Consider the following 13,586-nt stretch of genomic DNA (forward strand, 5'->3'; position numbering starts at 1 on the left):
TGCTTGACGTATTCAACACATGCACCATTATGGAAGGCTTTAACTCCAAGCAAAAAAGATTTGTGGCAAAGCATATGACCTTCTCCCCACTACAATGGCCATCCCCTAATTAGGCAATGCATCTGATAGTCATTAACAGGAATGAGATAATGAATCACTTTCTCTCTTCTTTGTTAATTTGCTGTAACCAAGCGGCTAATGGATGTCAGAGCTGAGTGATTGCACTGATTATAGTGATTTATAGTTGCAACAAAACAATTTAAAACCATTCTGATTATTCATGTTAAAGATAGTTTATGTTTTGTTTACTAAATATTTTACATCCTTTTTTCCTGTCCCCCTTGCAGACTTCTGTGTGCAGAGCAAAATAATTCTTTCCGGAATTTTTAAAAAGTTTCAGTCTGGGGATTCTTTCTGTCTTTTTTCCTTTCTGGTATTGTTTCAGAGTAAGACATTTTATTTTGTTTATAGAAAAATTTACCCAGTAGAAATGAAAAGCCTTAGGGTGGAAAGGAAACTTCAGTGGTGCCTAGTTCAAAAGGAGGAGGAAATAAGAGGAAATAAGACAAACTTCAAGCCACTTTACCTTGGGGCTCTCAGTCCCTTCCTCATCCTCTGCAGACACATCAGTAGCAAGTATCTCTGCTTTGATGATACCCAGAGCCCTCAGAATCCAGCTGTGTTGTCGTTTGATTTGCCTCTGTAGTTCCTTCCACTGACTCGCAATCATCTGCAGCATGTCCTTCAGTCCTTCTCGCAGAAAAAAATAAATAAAATGAGAGGGAAACAAATTAAGTCATGCATTCGACTTCATCTTTTAATAACATTATTTATACTAAAGGCAGCAAAGAATTTCCCAGGGGTACAAAAAGAACAAGGTGTTGAGGGGGGGATGAAATCCCCTTGACCTTAACTATTTCATCACACTTTACTGAGAAATCTGAGCTGGAATTCTAACCTATTGATATTGCAAATGACTGGATAGGACCAAAATGTGACACATGTGGCAAAACGTGATCTGCTATAAGTTCTGACTGAAAACAGAAAAATAAAGCAATATATGTTGAAGAAGGGACGTAGGTGGCACTGTGGTGTAAACCACTGAGCCTTGGGCTTGCCGATCGGAAGGTCGGCGGTTTGAATCCCTGCAATGGGGTGAGCTCCTGTTGCTCAGTCCCTTCTCCTGCCCACCTAGCAGTTTGAAAGCACATCAAAGTGCAAGTAGATAAAGAGGTACTGCTCCGGCAGGAAGGTAAACGGCATTTCCGCATTTCCATGCGCTGCTCTGGTTTCGCCAGAAGCGGCTTAGTCATGCTGGTCACATGACCCAGAAAAACTGTCTGCGGACAAACGCTGGCTCCCTCGGCCTGTAAAGCGAGATGAGCGCAGCAACCCCAGAGTCGTTCATGACTGGACTTAACTGTTAGGGGTCCTTTACCTTTACCTTTTATGTTGAAGAAACAAGCGAGAAATTCATACTTCAGCCCTGTTCACTGAACAAAATGCTGTTCCAAATATATATTAGCTATTGCCCTCATTTTCTTTTCACTCTTTTTTTTTTTAAAAAAAAAACAAAACCACAACCATATTTAACAGATATGCAATGACCTATCAGGCTGGTTTTTTGAGACTGATACATTCAGGAAATTATGCAAATCAGCCAACTGGCTTAACATAGCATGAATGTTTTGAGAGAAAAGTCTGTTTCATGTTCTAACAGAGTGTATGCAGGTAGAGAAGTAATAGATGTAAAAACTCAAATAATAATCACACTAAAACCCAGAGGACAACTTCATCTTGGGGGGAGATACCTTTTTCCAACCAGACCAAAATAAAGTCTCAAATTTCTAGGCATCCTATTAAACCATCCTATTAAACTAGTCATGCAAAGTTCCAAAAACATGACAAAAGTTATTATTCATTCTGACTTAAGGCTTTTACTGAAAAGGACAAGCGTAACTAAAGGAAATAATATTCCTAATCTTAAAATCTTTCCTAATAAATACTTTAAAATTGCAGTAAGAATTAGCTTAAATGGCAAAGGAGCATTTAGCAATGCGATTACTCATGCTGACTATGTAAAATATATATATGTGTATAGATATGAAATCCTAATTTATCATCTTAATGTTATTTCCATAGCACCTACATCAAAGAATATGTCAGCGTGAAGTTTTCAGTGATGTAATTTCAATTGAAACTCAGCTGAGCATTGAGACCAAAATAAAATGAACAGACTATTTGCTGGCAGTATTTCATTTTGTAAGTATCACAGCATTGTATGCAGTATATGAAACATTTATAAATCTTGAAGGTCAAACTGATAATGTAAATATTAATAATACATAAGGAAGTGAATATATGCAGTAATTTACAGCAATGCTTCTTTATTCTTTAATAGTCTGGAGACATAAAGACTTGCAATAATTCAGAAGGATTTACCTGATTTGTGAGATACTATAAGATCAAGAAGTTGGCGTCCTTCTTCTACAACAGCTTCCTTCAAAGCACAGTGGCTGTCTACATTCAGCTTAAAACTCTGCAAGGGAAATTATATATATGTATATGTATATATATTTATATATAGACTGAAATGGTAGAGAGGCATTCTAAAGCATACGTACTAAATTACTTGCTATTTTTATCAAGAACCGCAGTGCCATTTACCCAACAGCCACATACATTTGCAATACTGAAAGCTATTGATATTTCAGAACGGAGCTCAAAATGTTTCCATTAGATTAGCAAAGTGCATCTGTGTTGAAACAGCTGACAAATCTAGAAATTCATTAAGTTTTATGAAAACATGTAACCTGTAGGCAATATGTGGAATAACAGTGTCCTATAAAATACACTGAACTGGAGCCATCAGTTCATGAATGCTCTTTTTTCTAAATAAATAAATAAATAAATAAATAAATAAATAAATAAATTCAAATATTGGAGAATGAATGATTTCTATAAATATATGAAGCGTACATTTTTATCCAGTAAATAAAAATATTGCAACAAATTAGTTTTGTTGTTCAGGTTCACGATAGTCCACTATTGTATTTATTTTGGTGGTAATCAATTTCCTTTTGACAACTAGGCATAGGAAGAACAACAAAGGAACTTGAGGAACTCTGTGTGAACTTGTGCACCTCTGAGTATTTGATATATGTCGCACAGCAGTCTTTACAAGGGAAGACCTGCAAAGTTTAATGGAAAGAATCTTACATTTATACATGGAACACAACATACTCATTCTTGCACACTTATAGCACTCAGCCCTGGGGTAAACCCACCCCCTTACGACTCCCTTTCCCTTCCTTTACTCCTAACTTCACTAGAAATGATAGGAACAATCTCTCCACCTGTCAAGGCAGAAAGTCCGGCAAGCTGCCTCGCTCCTACATTCAAAACAGCTGGGCACAGGAGAAGTGGATGGCTAAAAGATTTTTGGAATGTTTTGGAAGGGGCTAAAAATTGTAAGGGACGTGGGTGGCACTGTGGGTTAAACCACAGAGCATAGGACTTGCCGATCAGAAGGTCGGCGGTTCGAATCCCCGGGATGGGGTGAGCTCCCGTTGCTCGGTCCCAGCTCCTGCCCACCTAGCAGTTCGAAAGCACCTCAAAGTGCAAGTAGATAAATAGGTACCACTCCGGCGGGAAGGTAAACAACGTTTCCGTGCACTGCTCTGGTTCGCCAGAAGCGGCTTAGTCATGGTGGCCACATGACCCGGAAGGTGTACGCCAGCTCCCTTGGCCAGGAAAGCGAGATGAGCGCCGCAACCCCAGAGTCGCCCACAACTGGACCTAATGGTCGGGGTCCTTAAAAAATTGTAAAATATGCTGACAGCTAAGGTAAAATGACAAATCCTAGCAATATAATTTTGCAGTGTAATGCCATGCACATTAGTCTCATTGTATATATAAATTTCAGTCAGTGTTTTATTGTGGGCGGTGGGTTGCCTTGGAAGGACTTTCCCCGAAAGGTGGCACAGAAACACTGGAAACAAACAAACAAACAAACAAACAAACAAACAAAGAAAGCCATTTGATATCCAACCACCATATTGATTCTTCACTACAGTATTTCAACTGTACACCAGGGTGAGGATTCACTTTGGACCAGCTGGATGGATGCAAAAGTGCCCACTCCTCCACAGGCCACTTTGGGCAGATGGTTGGGTCGGCCCATGTGGCATCATATGACATCAGAGGAATCTGTGCCTGCTTTCAGCCGTGATTGGCTCCACTTCGGAGCTTCTGAATGGCAATTCCGAGCAGAGCCAATTCCATCATGGCTTGCATTCAGCACTGAATTTAATCTATAGGTGTCTTGTGAAACTTTCAAAGCAATCTGCCTGCTCACCTTTGTCCCCTGGTATGTCAGTGAGGAGTAGGCTGATAAAACACAATTGTGGAATGGCACACAAGGCTCTTGTGCCTTTAAAAGCAGCACAAAGGTTGGCATTTGGGTGGCTACAGTTTGCTGTATCATGTGAGACACTCACTGTCAAATTCTATAAAGAAATTAAAGATGGAAGACCTCTCCCTGTCTTTGTATCATTAGATAACGCTAATGAATGATCATAGAAAGCCCCTCCCGAAGCCTCCAACACAAATTTCATGCTGTGCTATTTATTTATTTTTTATGGCATTCAGTTTGTCATCTAGAAATCTTTTTAAAACAAATATTATATATTTTAGGATCCTAAGGAACCCAATTTAAACATTTTGATCTTCTACAAAGATGCTCACATTTAAAAACCGAGATGGCCCACAAAAATAACTTTTATATATATTATTAGGCAAGTAATGCTAAAACCGGAATGAAAATGAGATGGAGCCAAAAATATAAACTGGGTCAAGCATCCAGAAGATAAGAAGAAGAAAAACATCAATTTTTGTGCAGCTCCTTTTCGTAAAGCTTCACTTTCCATGAAACCTTTTCTGGAAGTTCCTTTCATGAAAGTGAGCTCAGACAATATTTAATTTACTGTTTACTTAAAACAGGCTTGTGTTGAATAGTTTGTAATCATGCACTTCACAAGAGATGTACCATGCGGGTGCCTCATATAGCAAAAGAAAACCTAAAGGGCCCGAGAGTAGGTTGGATAATTTCATGTAATTGAAGCGGAGCATCGATGCAGCTGGATGTGGCGCTGCCTCAAGATGATGGGGATGCGTTTGATAGGAAAATTGGAAAAGATGAGGTATTCTTCTTCATTAGAAAAAATAGACTTGCTGCCCTAGAAAAGATTCATTTAACATAACATATCAAGTATACAATGCAGCTTGATTTACAGGTGCACCTATTAACCAGTAATAATGTTGACTGAAGAAGTAAAATATGATGAATAAAGATGGGCCAAAACTCTGGGGCTTGATTTGCAATTTTACAGTTGCACAGAATTTAGACTTCGGTGTCTTAATTTGCTGCAAAGCACAAATAGCGAAATCTGGCAACAGATTAACCAATAACACATTGGTCTTAAGGGGGAAACTCTTTTCACTAACTGCAAGCATCGTAGCAAACAAGAGCAAAATAGATGGTAGTCAGTGGCACGTTACATTATCTCCATTCAGGTGTGTGTCTTTTTCTTCTTCTGCAGCGCTAAAGCTTGCTGCTTCCCAGAGAAAATAACGCCGACAGACTAGGCAGATCTGGCATCAACAGCACAGTTTTACAAGTAGGAGCATGAGCAGGTGGGCATCTAGGAGCAGTAAAGGTAAAGGTAAGGTAAAGGACCCCTGGACGGTTAAGTCCAGTCAAAGGCGACTATGGGGTTGCAGCGCTCATCTTGCTTTCAAGCCGAGGGAGAATTCCTTCATAATCCAAATGCCTAGCTAAATAAAAATATATGTAGCCTTTTCTTAAATATTGCTGCAGTGTATATATGAAGCTTCCTGCATGCTAATGCTGAGGTCCTATGTCATATTCAACAAAGTGTTAAGCAGATCATTTTGTCAGTCCAAGGATTTCTCCTTGTGCAATAACAACAACAACAACAACAACAACAACAACAACAATAATTTATTTATACCCCTCACATCTGGCTGGGTTTCCCCAGCCACTCTGGACGGCTTCCAACAAAATATTATAATACAATAGTCCTTAGATATCAAAAGCTTCCCTAAACAGGGCTGCTTTCAGATGTCTTCTAAAAGTCAGGTAGTTGTTTATTTCCTTGAGATGTGGTGGGAGGGCGTTCCACAGGGAGGGTGCCATCACTGAGAAGGCCCTCTGCCTGGTTCCCTGTAACTTCACTTCTCGCAGTGAGGGAACCCCCAGAAGGCCCTCGGGCCTGGACCTCAGTGTCTGGTCAGAACAATGCAACAGAACAATCACCTGCTCTCCTCTCCCTGTGCACCTCCTAAATCTGTTCCAGCCCCCCCCCCAACCCTTCAGAGCAGATTTGGAGATGGAACATGCAGGTGGAAGAGACAGGGAACAACCCACTGAGCTAGTGCAATTTTGCAGTTGAATACTGTACTGCCTACTGTTTCTAAGCCAAAGTACATTGTTCTTTTCTTCTTTTCTCAGCCAGCAAAATCTATGGTATACTTAACACAGCATTGGGTGAAGCTGACTGTATCTCTGTCTCTAACACTGGGTATATTGGTAGTTATTGTTTTAATAAAATCCAGACCTTTATGTGGTTATGAATATATTTTGAAAATATTTCAGACAGTATGGTTGCATACTGCAATACTAATAGATGTGTGGTTGTTTGTGTTCTGAATTACACCCAGTGCATGTCATGTTACTAAAACAGCAAAGTGAAGAATAGAAAGGAAGGAAGCATGCTTTGTAAGTCTGTCTTGGACCCATTGCTGTACGGCTTCAGAACTGGTCCTGAGACTGAAACTGCCTTGGTCACCATGGCTGATGACATTTATTGAGAGAGATATGGGGAAACCTTGCTTATTCTCCTTGAACTCTCAGTGGATTTTGACACTGTCGATACTGTTGACCATAGTACCCTTCTGGAGCATCTCAAGTGGTTTGGGGGAGCTGTGCTTCAGTGGTCCCACTCCTACCTCCAGGGATTTCTCCAAAAAGCAGTCATGGGAGGCTACTGCAGCCCCATGGGAGTTGTTGGCAAAGGCTGCTCAAGTCTCTACATGTGTTGTCTACTATGTAAATATTCTGTGTGCAAATGTCAGATGGAATCAGATAGCAATGACGGTCATGCAAGATCCCCCAATTCAAAAAGTCCCACTCCATTTTGAGTACAGCCCTGGCATCTGCACACTTGAGTTTGCCTCTATTTCTAGCCAGCCTTCCCTCAATGGCGGATTTAGGAAAACACTACTGGTTCGGTCACACAGGGTGCCAAGCCTTGGGGGCGCTTCAACTATTATGTCCAACGGAAGGTGAGAAATGTGTGTATGTGTGTGTGTGTGTGTATGTGAGAGAGAGATTCTGACATCACACAGGGCGCTGCCGAAATTTGAGGCACCAAGGTCTGCCGCTACCTAATTTTCCTCCCCCTCCCCAATAAAACTTTTATTTTGAGAAAGTTAACTCATGGCATCAACAAAGAAACTGTGTTTAAGTGCACAATTGCTGGCATTATTTTCCGTTGGGAAGCAGGGATTCTAGAAAAAAAAAACACCACTCACTTTTTCTAGTGTTTAAAATAAAAGTTTGGTTTTTAATCTTTTGAGACAACCTATGTACCTTGTGGGAGGGACGCGGGTGGGGCTGTGGGTTAAACCACAGAGCCTAGGACTTGCCGATCAGAAGGTCGGTGGTTCGAATCCCCGTGACGGGGTGAGCTCCCGTTGCTCAGTCCCTGCTCCTGCCAACCTAGCAGTTCGAAAGCACATCAAAGTGCAAGTAGATAAATAGGTACCGCTCTGGCGGGAAGGTAAACGGTGTTTCCGTGCGCTGCTCTGATTCGCCAGAAGTGGCTTAGTCATGCTGGCCACATGACCCGGAAGCTGTACGCCGGCTCCCTCGGCCAATAAAGCAAGATAAGCGTCGCAACCCCAGAGTCGGCCACGACTGGACCTAATGGTCAGGGGCCCCTTTACCTTTACCCTTTCATGTACTTTGTGAGTCTGTCTATCACTGGGAGTGGGGCAGGCCAGTATATGGAATCCCTTGCTCCTACCTAGAGATGGGAAGGCCTGAAAAAACCCTGGAAAAATTGAAATAAACCAGTCCCCCCCGCCCCGTTTTTCCCAAAGCTGGGTTTTTTTTTGCAGAAAAATGGCGGGGGGACTGGACCTGTGTGGAATAATCAAACTATATCAAACTGTTTTTTTCACTTTTTCCAGGGGGAAAACGGCTTTGGAAAAAGACAGAAAAAATGGTGTGCCCCTCCCCCTGGGATTTTTCCAGGTCTTGCCATCTCTATTCCTACTCTTTTAGATTCTTTCCAGCAAATGCAATGTCTCCAGAAGACTAGAAAATCATTGGGTTGATTAACATAGTTTACTGCTGCAGCAGATATGTGCAGCACATTGTCCCTCCATGTAGATTTATGATTCCTTGTCCCCTCACCCCCTATCAAGATCCTGATTTGCTGCTATTATTCATATTTCTATTCCACACCCCAGGTTCACTTCCACCTGCAGCTTGCTGCTGTTGCTGTGATCCTTTGCCTATTGCTAGTACCGCTCTTTCTTCCTAATAGTATAAAGACTTTCTTTCCTCTCCACTACCTAACTACCTACTTATATCCCTCTCATTCACTCACTCACTCACTCACTCACTCACACACACACACAGCACATAGACAAAGCAAATCTACTCTTTCGGGGGGGGGGGAGAGAATCGTGTAAATTTACCTAAAAATATATGAGCTGTAATCCCTCGCCTTCTCCCCCTGATATGACACCACGGAACTAGCCAGCGCCATCACTGTGCATGTGTTTTAAAACTTGTGATTTCCACAAATCTGTGTTCTGAAATGCTCCAGCCCTGGGAGGGCAGAACAACATGATCGCCCCCCCCCCACCGCTTAACATAGATCAGTTCTGCCACACACACATTAACCCATTCTTCAATAATTATTAAAACAATTTTTTTAGCAGACTTCCCTTGAGGGTTTTTCTATTGTTAGCATTATCCAAAGCAGCTTCTGCCCATGACAATATACTTTACACAGTCTGAAGGTGAAATGAAATCCTTCTTTTAGAAATGTGTTTGGAAAAGTTGTTTCAGATCTCCAAATAAATGAATGCGTACGTCATCATTTAAAAAAATGCAAATAAATGTTTTTTGAAACAGAAATGGGAAAGTTCTTTTGCATTGGCAAAAGAGCAACAAAAACAGGACAAAGCAGGAGTGGGGAACTTTTGACCCTCCATCTGTTGCTGCGCTACATTCTTGACCATTGGCCATGCTGGCTGGGAATGATGGGAGATAGAGTACAATAATATCTGGAGGGTCACAGGTTACTCACAACAGAGGTATAAGTTCTAGTTTGAATCCGAGAAGGCTGAAGGCCTTGGCAAAGCACTGGAAACAGAACTGAATTGTGCAAAAAGTAATTATTTGTAAATTGTGAGAGTGTATAAACTCACAGTGTTTATGGAGATAGTCCTCTTTTGTTCTTTAAAAATATTTAGCTTGCACATATTTGGGTTTGACGCACACACAAAACACACACACACACACACAATTTCCATTCTGTGAGCACTGATATGTTCCTCCTGGGCACTACTGACACCTCTCTTCCCCCAGTTTGATGCTCAACAGTGTGAAGAGGGCATTTGCACATCTTTTTGCTCAAAGAAGAAAGTCCTAACACATGGGTAGGCAAACTAAGGCCTGGGGGCCGGATCCGGCCCAATCTCCTTCTAAATCCGGCCCACGGACGGTCCAGGAATCAGCGTGTTTTTACATGAATAGAATGTGTGCTTTTATTTAAAATGCATCTCTGGGTTTTTTGTGGGGCATAGGAATTCGTTCATTCTCTCCCCCCCCCCAAATATAGTCTGGCCCCCCACAAGGTCTGAGGGACAATGGACCGGCCCCCGGCTGAAAAAGTTTGCTGACCCCTGGACCTAACAGGTGAACACACATGGAACTTTTTCCACAGCAAGATGGCTTGAGACTTAAACCCAGGGCTTGCTGTCGGAAGCTGTGTGAGGAGTGTCATGGGACAGATGATTTGGGGGCAGCCAGGCTTTTGCCATTTCCACTCCTTCAGTTAGTGCCAAATGCAAATACGATATCCAGATCATTTTGTCACTGCCCTTAATGGGAACTTAATTTCTTAGACTTCTGTTTAAACACAGATTAGCGTTTCTGCCAGGCCATGAGCAAATGCAAAGTTGACATTCTAATTAATAAAATATAGATCACAAAGCAATGACTAGTTCTGTCTTCCAATAAAACAATGCCCCTTCATTAACGTTCAGTCCAATCCTATGTATGTGTAATCAAGAAGTAAGTTTCAGAAGGCTAGGTGACAGAAACTTAGTGTGTGCATGTAATTTGGGAATATATAAACCCGCATACCATTCAAACTGAAACTGCAGGTTCCCTGCCCCCACATTATATTAACCCCTTGATTAAACATGTAGGTGACACTTAAACAACTAGCTCTGATCTTTTTTTGGACAGCATTCCTCAATATTAAACTCAGTTTCAAAGGTCCAGCAGAATGAAGAAAGTCTCTGCAGACTATAATGCACATATGGATGTGAACTGGCCACACCAACAGAGGGGGATTGGCCACTGTTTGTGATGCACAAGGCTGTGCGCACCTTGCTTCAGGTAGAGCTTGGAGATTTTGATTGCACTACAAGCCTCCAGGGCCCCTTTGCCTGCAACAACCTTGACAATTACTCTACCGGTGCAAAACTGTGCTGTGATTTTCAATGTACGTTAATGAATCGTCCGGTCACCAACTTTAGCTCAATGACATTCAGAATGATGCCACTATGATGTGCCAGTGTATTGACAACTGAGGAATTATTCAACCCAGGAGGAATAAGACCAGCACAGAGAAAACTCTCACCCCAGTCTCCTAAATCCTGAATTCCTTGAATTGTTTCTTTTCCTGTATGTTGCGGTGTGCTTGCTGACTGTAGCACTGTTAGTGGGCGGTTCCCTAGACTGAATGGATGGGGTTCAACCTGTTGTGGAAGGCGTTGAACTCCTACATGGGAGCAGGTGTGCAGCTTGGGGGCAGAAAGCTAATTGTTGCTGGTCAAATGTTGGGCTGTTACTCGTTCTTTTTACATTGTTGTGGTTTTATGTATTTTAACAAAATATGTAAACTTTTGCTAAAGGTCTAGTAATAAGCTAAATAAAGAGGAAAGGGGGAAATCATTGTCAGCTTCAATCAATAATCTTGTCTTACCAAGTGTGTTTCCAGGTAGAGCTTAAGGCTGTCTGTCTCGGCTTTAGGAGGAGTCCAGTTTTCTGTCGTTTCCATGGCTTCATTCAACCAGTGGATGAATTCGTCTAGCTTGCTTACAAATCCCTTCCACAAAAAGAAAAGGGGGGGGGGGGGCAACGGCATGGCTGTTAGTAAAATGACAATCAGGTAAAAACAATAATTTTATATCTTTATTTTAATTAAAGGAATATGGCACTGCTCTGAACGTAGCAACTAGCTACACTAAAAGAATGTGGCTGTTCTTGCTTATGAAGATGGAAGAAGGTTGGGCATAGCATCTGCCAGCCTGGTTTGCACATCAGACTGAAATTCTGACATTGACAGATCTGTCCATCTCTCAGTCAAGAACTGCCTTCTCCCAGATGTTGGGTTCTAGCCCCAATCTTCCCCAGCCAGCATGGCCAATAGGGTGCTGGCGGGGCACAGGTTCCCCATTCCTTATCCAGCTGTTTGTATTCCATCAAATATTTGAACTCTTTTGCATTTTCTTCCTGCTGGTACAACTGGCTTTAGCTTTGCTGTAGTTTTTCCATTCTCAGTTCTTCTCTGTGTGTGTGTGTGTGTGTGTGTGTGAGAGAGAGAGAGAGAGAGAGAGAGAGAGAGAGAGAGATTTTATGGAATACTTTTGTATTTGCTTTTAAATATGTGGCAAGTTGCTTTAAGGGTTCCTCTAGCTGTAGGATAATGAATAAATTAGCAAAAGCAAATAAAGATACTGTAGAAGCTTCAGTGGGAGAACAAAGGGAAGGTTTTTGCAGAGGTCCTTGTTGCTGAACTTCCCGAGGAAAGTGTTGTGTTTGTAAAAGATTTGAGACAATTGCCCTGATCCAGCCCTGCATGGGTGTAGCTAACATCACCCTTCATGCACATCCTTATAAAATAAGCAGCAGCTGAAACACAGGGAACCACCTTATGCTGAGTCAGACCATTGAGCCTGCTTCCTCAGTATAGCCTACACCACAAAGAGGAAACCTGTGGCCTTCAAGGGTATTGGTCTAGATTTCCTATCAGTCACAGCCATGAGTATGTCCAATGGTCAGGAATGGTGGGGAGTTGTGGTCCAACAAACACTGGAGGGCCAGAGGTTTCCCACCCCTGATGTATACTGACTGGCATCAGCTCTCCATGTCTTCAGACAATTGTGCCCACCCCTCTCCCAGTCCTTCCTGGAGAGGCTAAGGATTGCACTTGTGTCTTCTGTGTGCAAAAACACATGCTCTGCCACTGAACTATGGCAATGTTCCCTCACTAACGCTTTGGATGGGAAACTGAAAGAGGGGACAGACAGATTGAATCGAGCCCCTTCTTCCCCTTCCAAATAATTTGTCAGTGCAACGGTCGCTTCTTTTGCAATGCTACACACATGCGGTCCCAGCCCCTACTGCTTGGCAGAATCACACAAAACACAGCAGCTGTTTTGTGTCTATGGCTCTCGATCTGTGAGCCAAGAGCTGCTTCTCATTGGTGCATATGACTTCTAGATAGATCAGGGGCACGTGATGAGAAGGAAGTACGGTCATAATCTAGGAATGTGAAACCTCTGTGAAATATCCTGCAAAGTTATTCCTAACAATAGCAGTAAAAAGGATAGTTACGTTCAACATATAAATGTTTTATACCGCATGATCTTATTTAAAAACATCCTAACACCAGCAATTTATATCTCATTTTCTTGCATATGTATAGCCACAAAATGACACAATGAAAAACAGTGGCAGAGAATATTTAACCTGTGATATTGAGACATATGCACTAATATGGCACAAAGAGGTGATAAGCGGAACTCATCTGTAAAAAATAATGTAATTGTTCCCCTTGCAACAACACTTTACAAAGCAGCCATGCTTCTGGTAAACAACAGTCAAGGATAAGATAAAATATAGAAGTAGTGGCATAAGAAGAGGTGGCTATCCCTCTTTCCAGAAAAAGGCCCTTTTCTGGTGTAAAGCACAAATCACTATAATCCCACTATTTTTCAGATGATGTCTGTAAAATTTTATGGAGACTGTTCAAAAGAAAACAACTGTAGAGATTGAAAATTATTTAGAATACTAAAAGCCTGACACTGAAAATTACTGTCAGAAGATAGATAACACTGTCCAGTTCCTAAATCTCATTATTCAAGCAGACAGCACCACCTGGAGGCTAAAGTGCAGTATACCAGGTATTGCCAGCAGTTATTTCAGACAAAGGTGTTTTACGATAACACACGATGGAGCATTCTTCTAGTGATCT

The 13,586-nt window shown here is 41.7% G+C and overlaps 1 protein-coding gene across 6 annotated transcripts in view; it reads right to left on the reverse strand.

The window, feature by feature from the left end:
* Positions 1-13,586, reverse strand: part of AKAP6 (A-kinase anchoring protein 6) — a 244,900-nt gene that overhangs the window by 148,991 nt on the left and 82,323 nt on the right. For all 6 annotated transcript variants that reach the window (XM_083505275.1, XM_083505274.1, XM_083505273.1 and 3 more), the window contains 3 exons: positions 11,313-11,435; positions 2,443-2,539; positions 587-750 (listed from right to left, as the gene is read on the reverse strand). In XM_083505275.1, coding sequence (XP_083361401.1) covers positions 587-750; positions 2,443-2,539; positions 11,313-11,435 — 384 coding nt within the window. The remainder of the gene's footprint in view (positions 1-586; positions 751-2,442; positions 2,540-11,312; positions 11,436-13,586) is intronic.

This window comes from Podarcis liolepis (assembly GCF_965112155.1).
Source record: "Podarcis liolepis genome assembly, chromosome: 1".
NCBI lineage: Eukaryota > Metazoa > Chordata > Lepidosauria > Squamata > Lacertidae > Podarcis > Podarcis liolepis.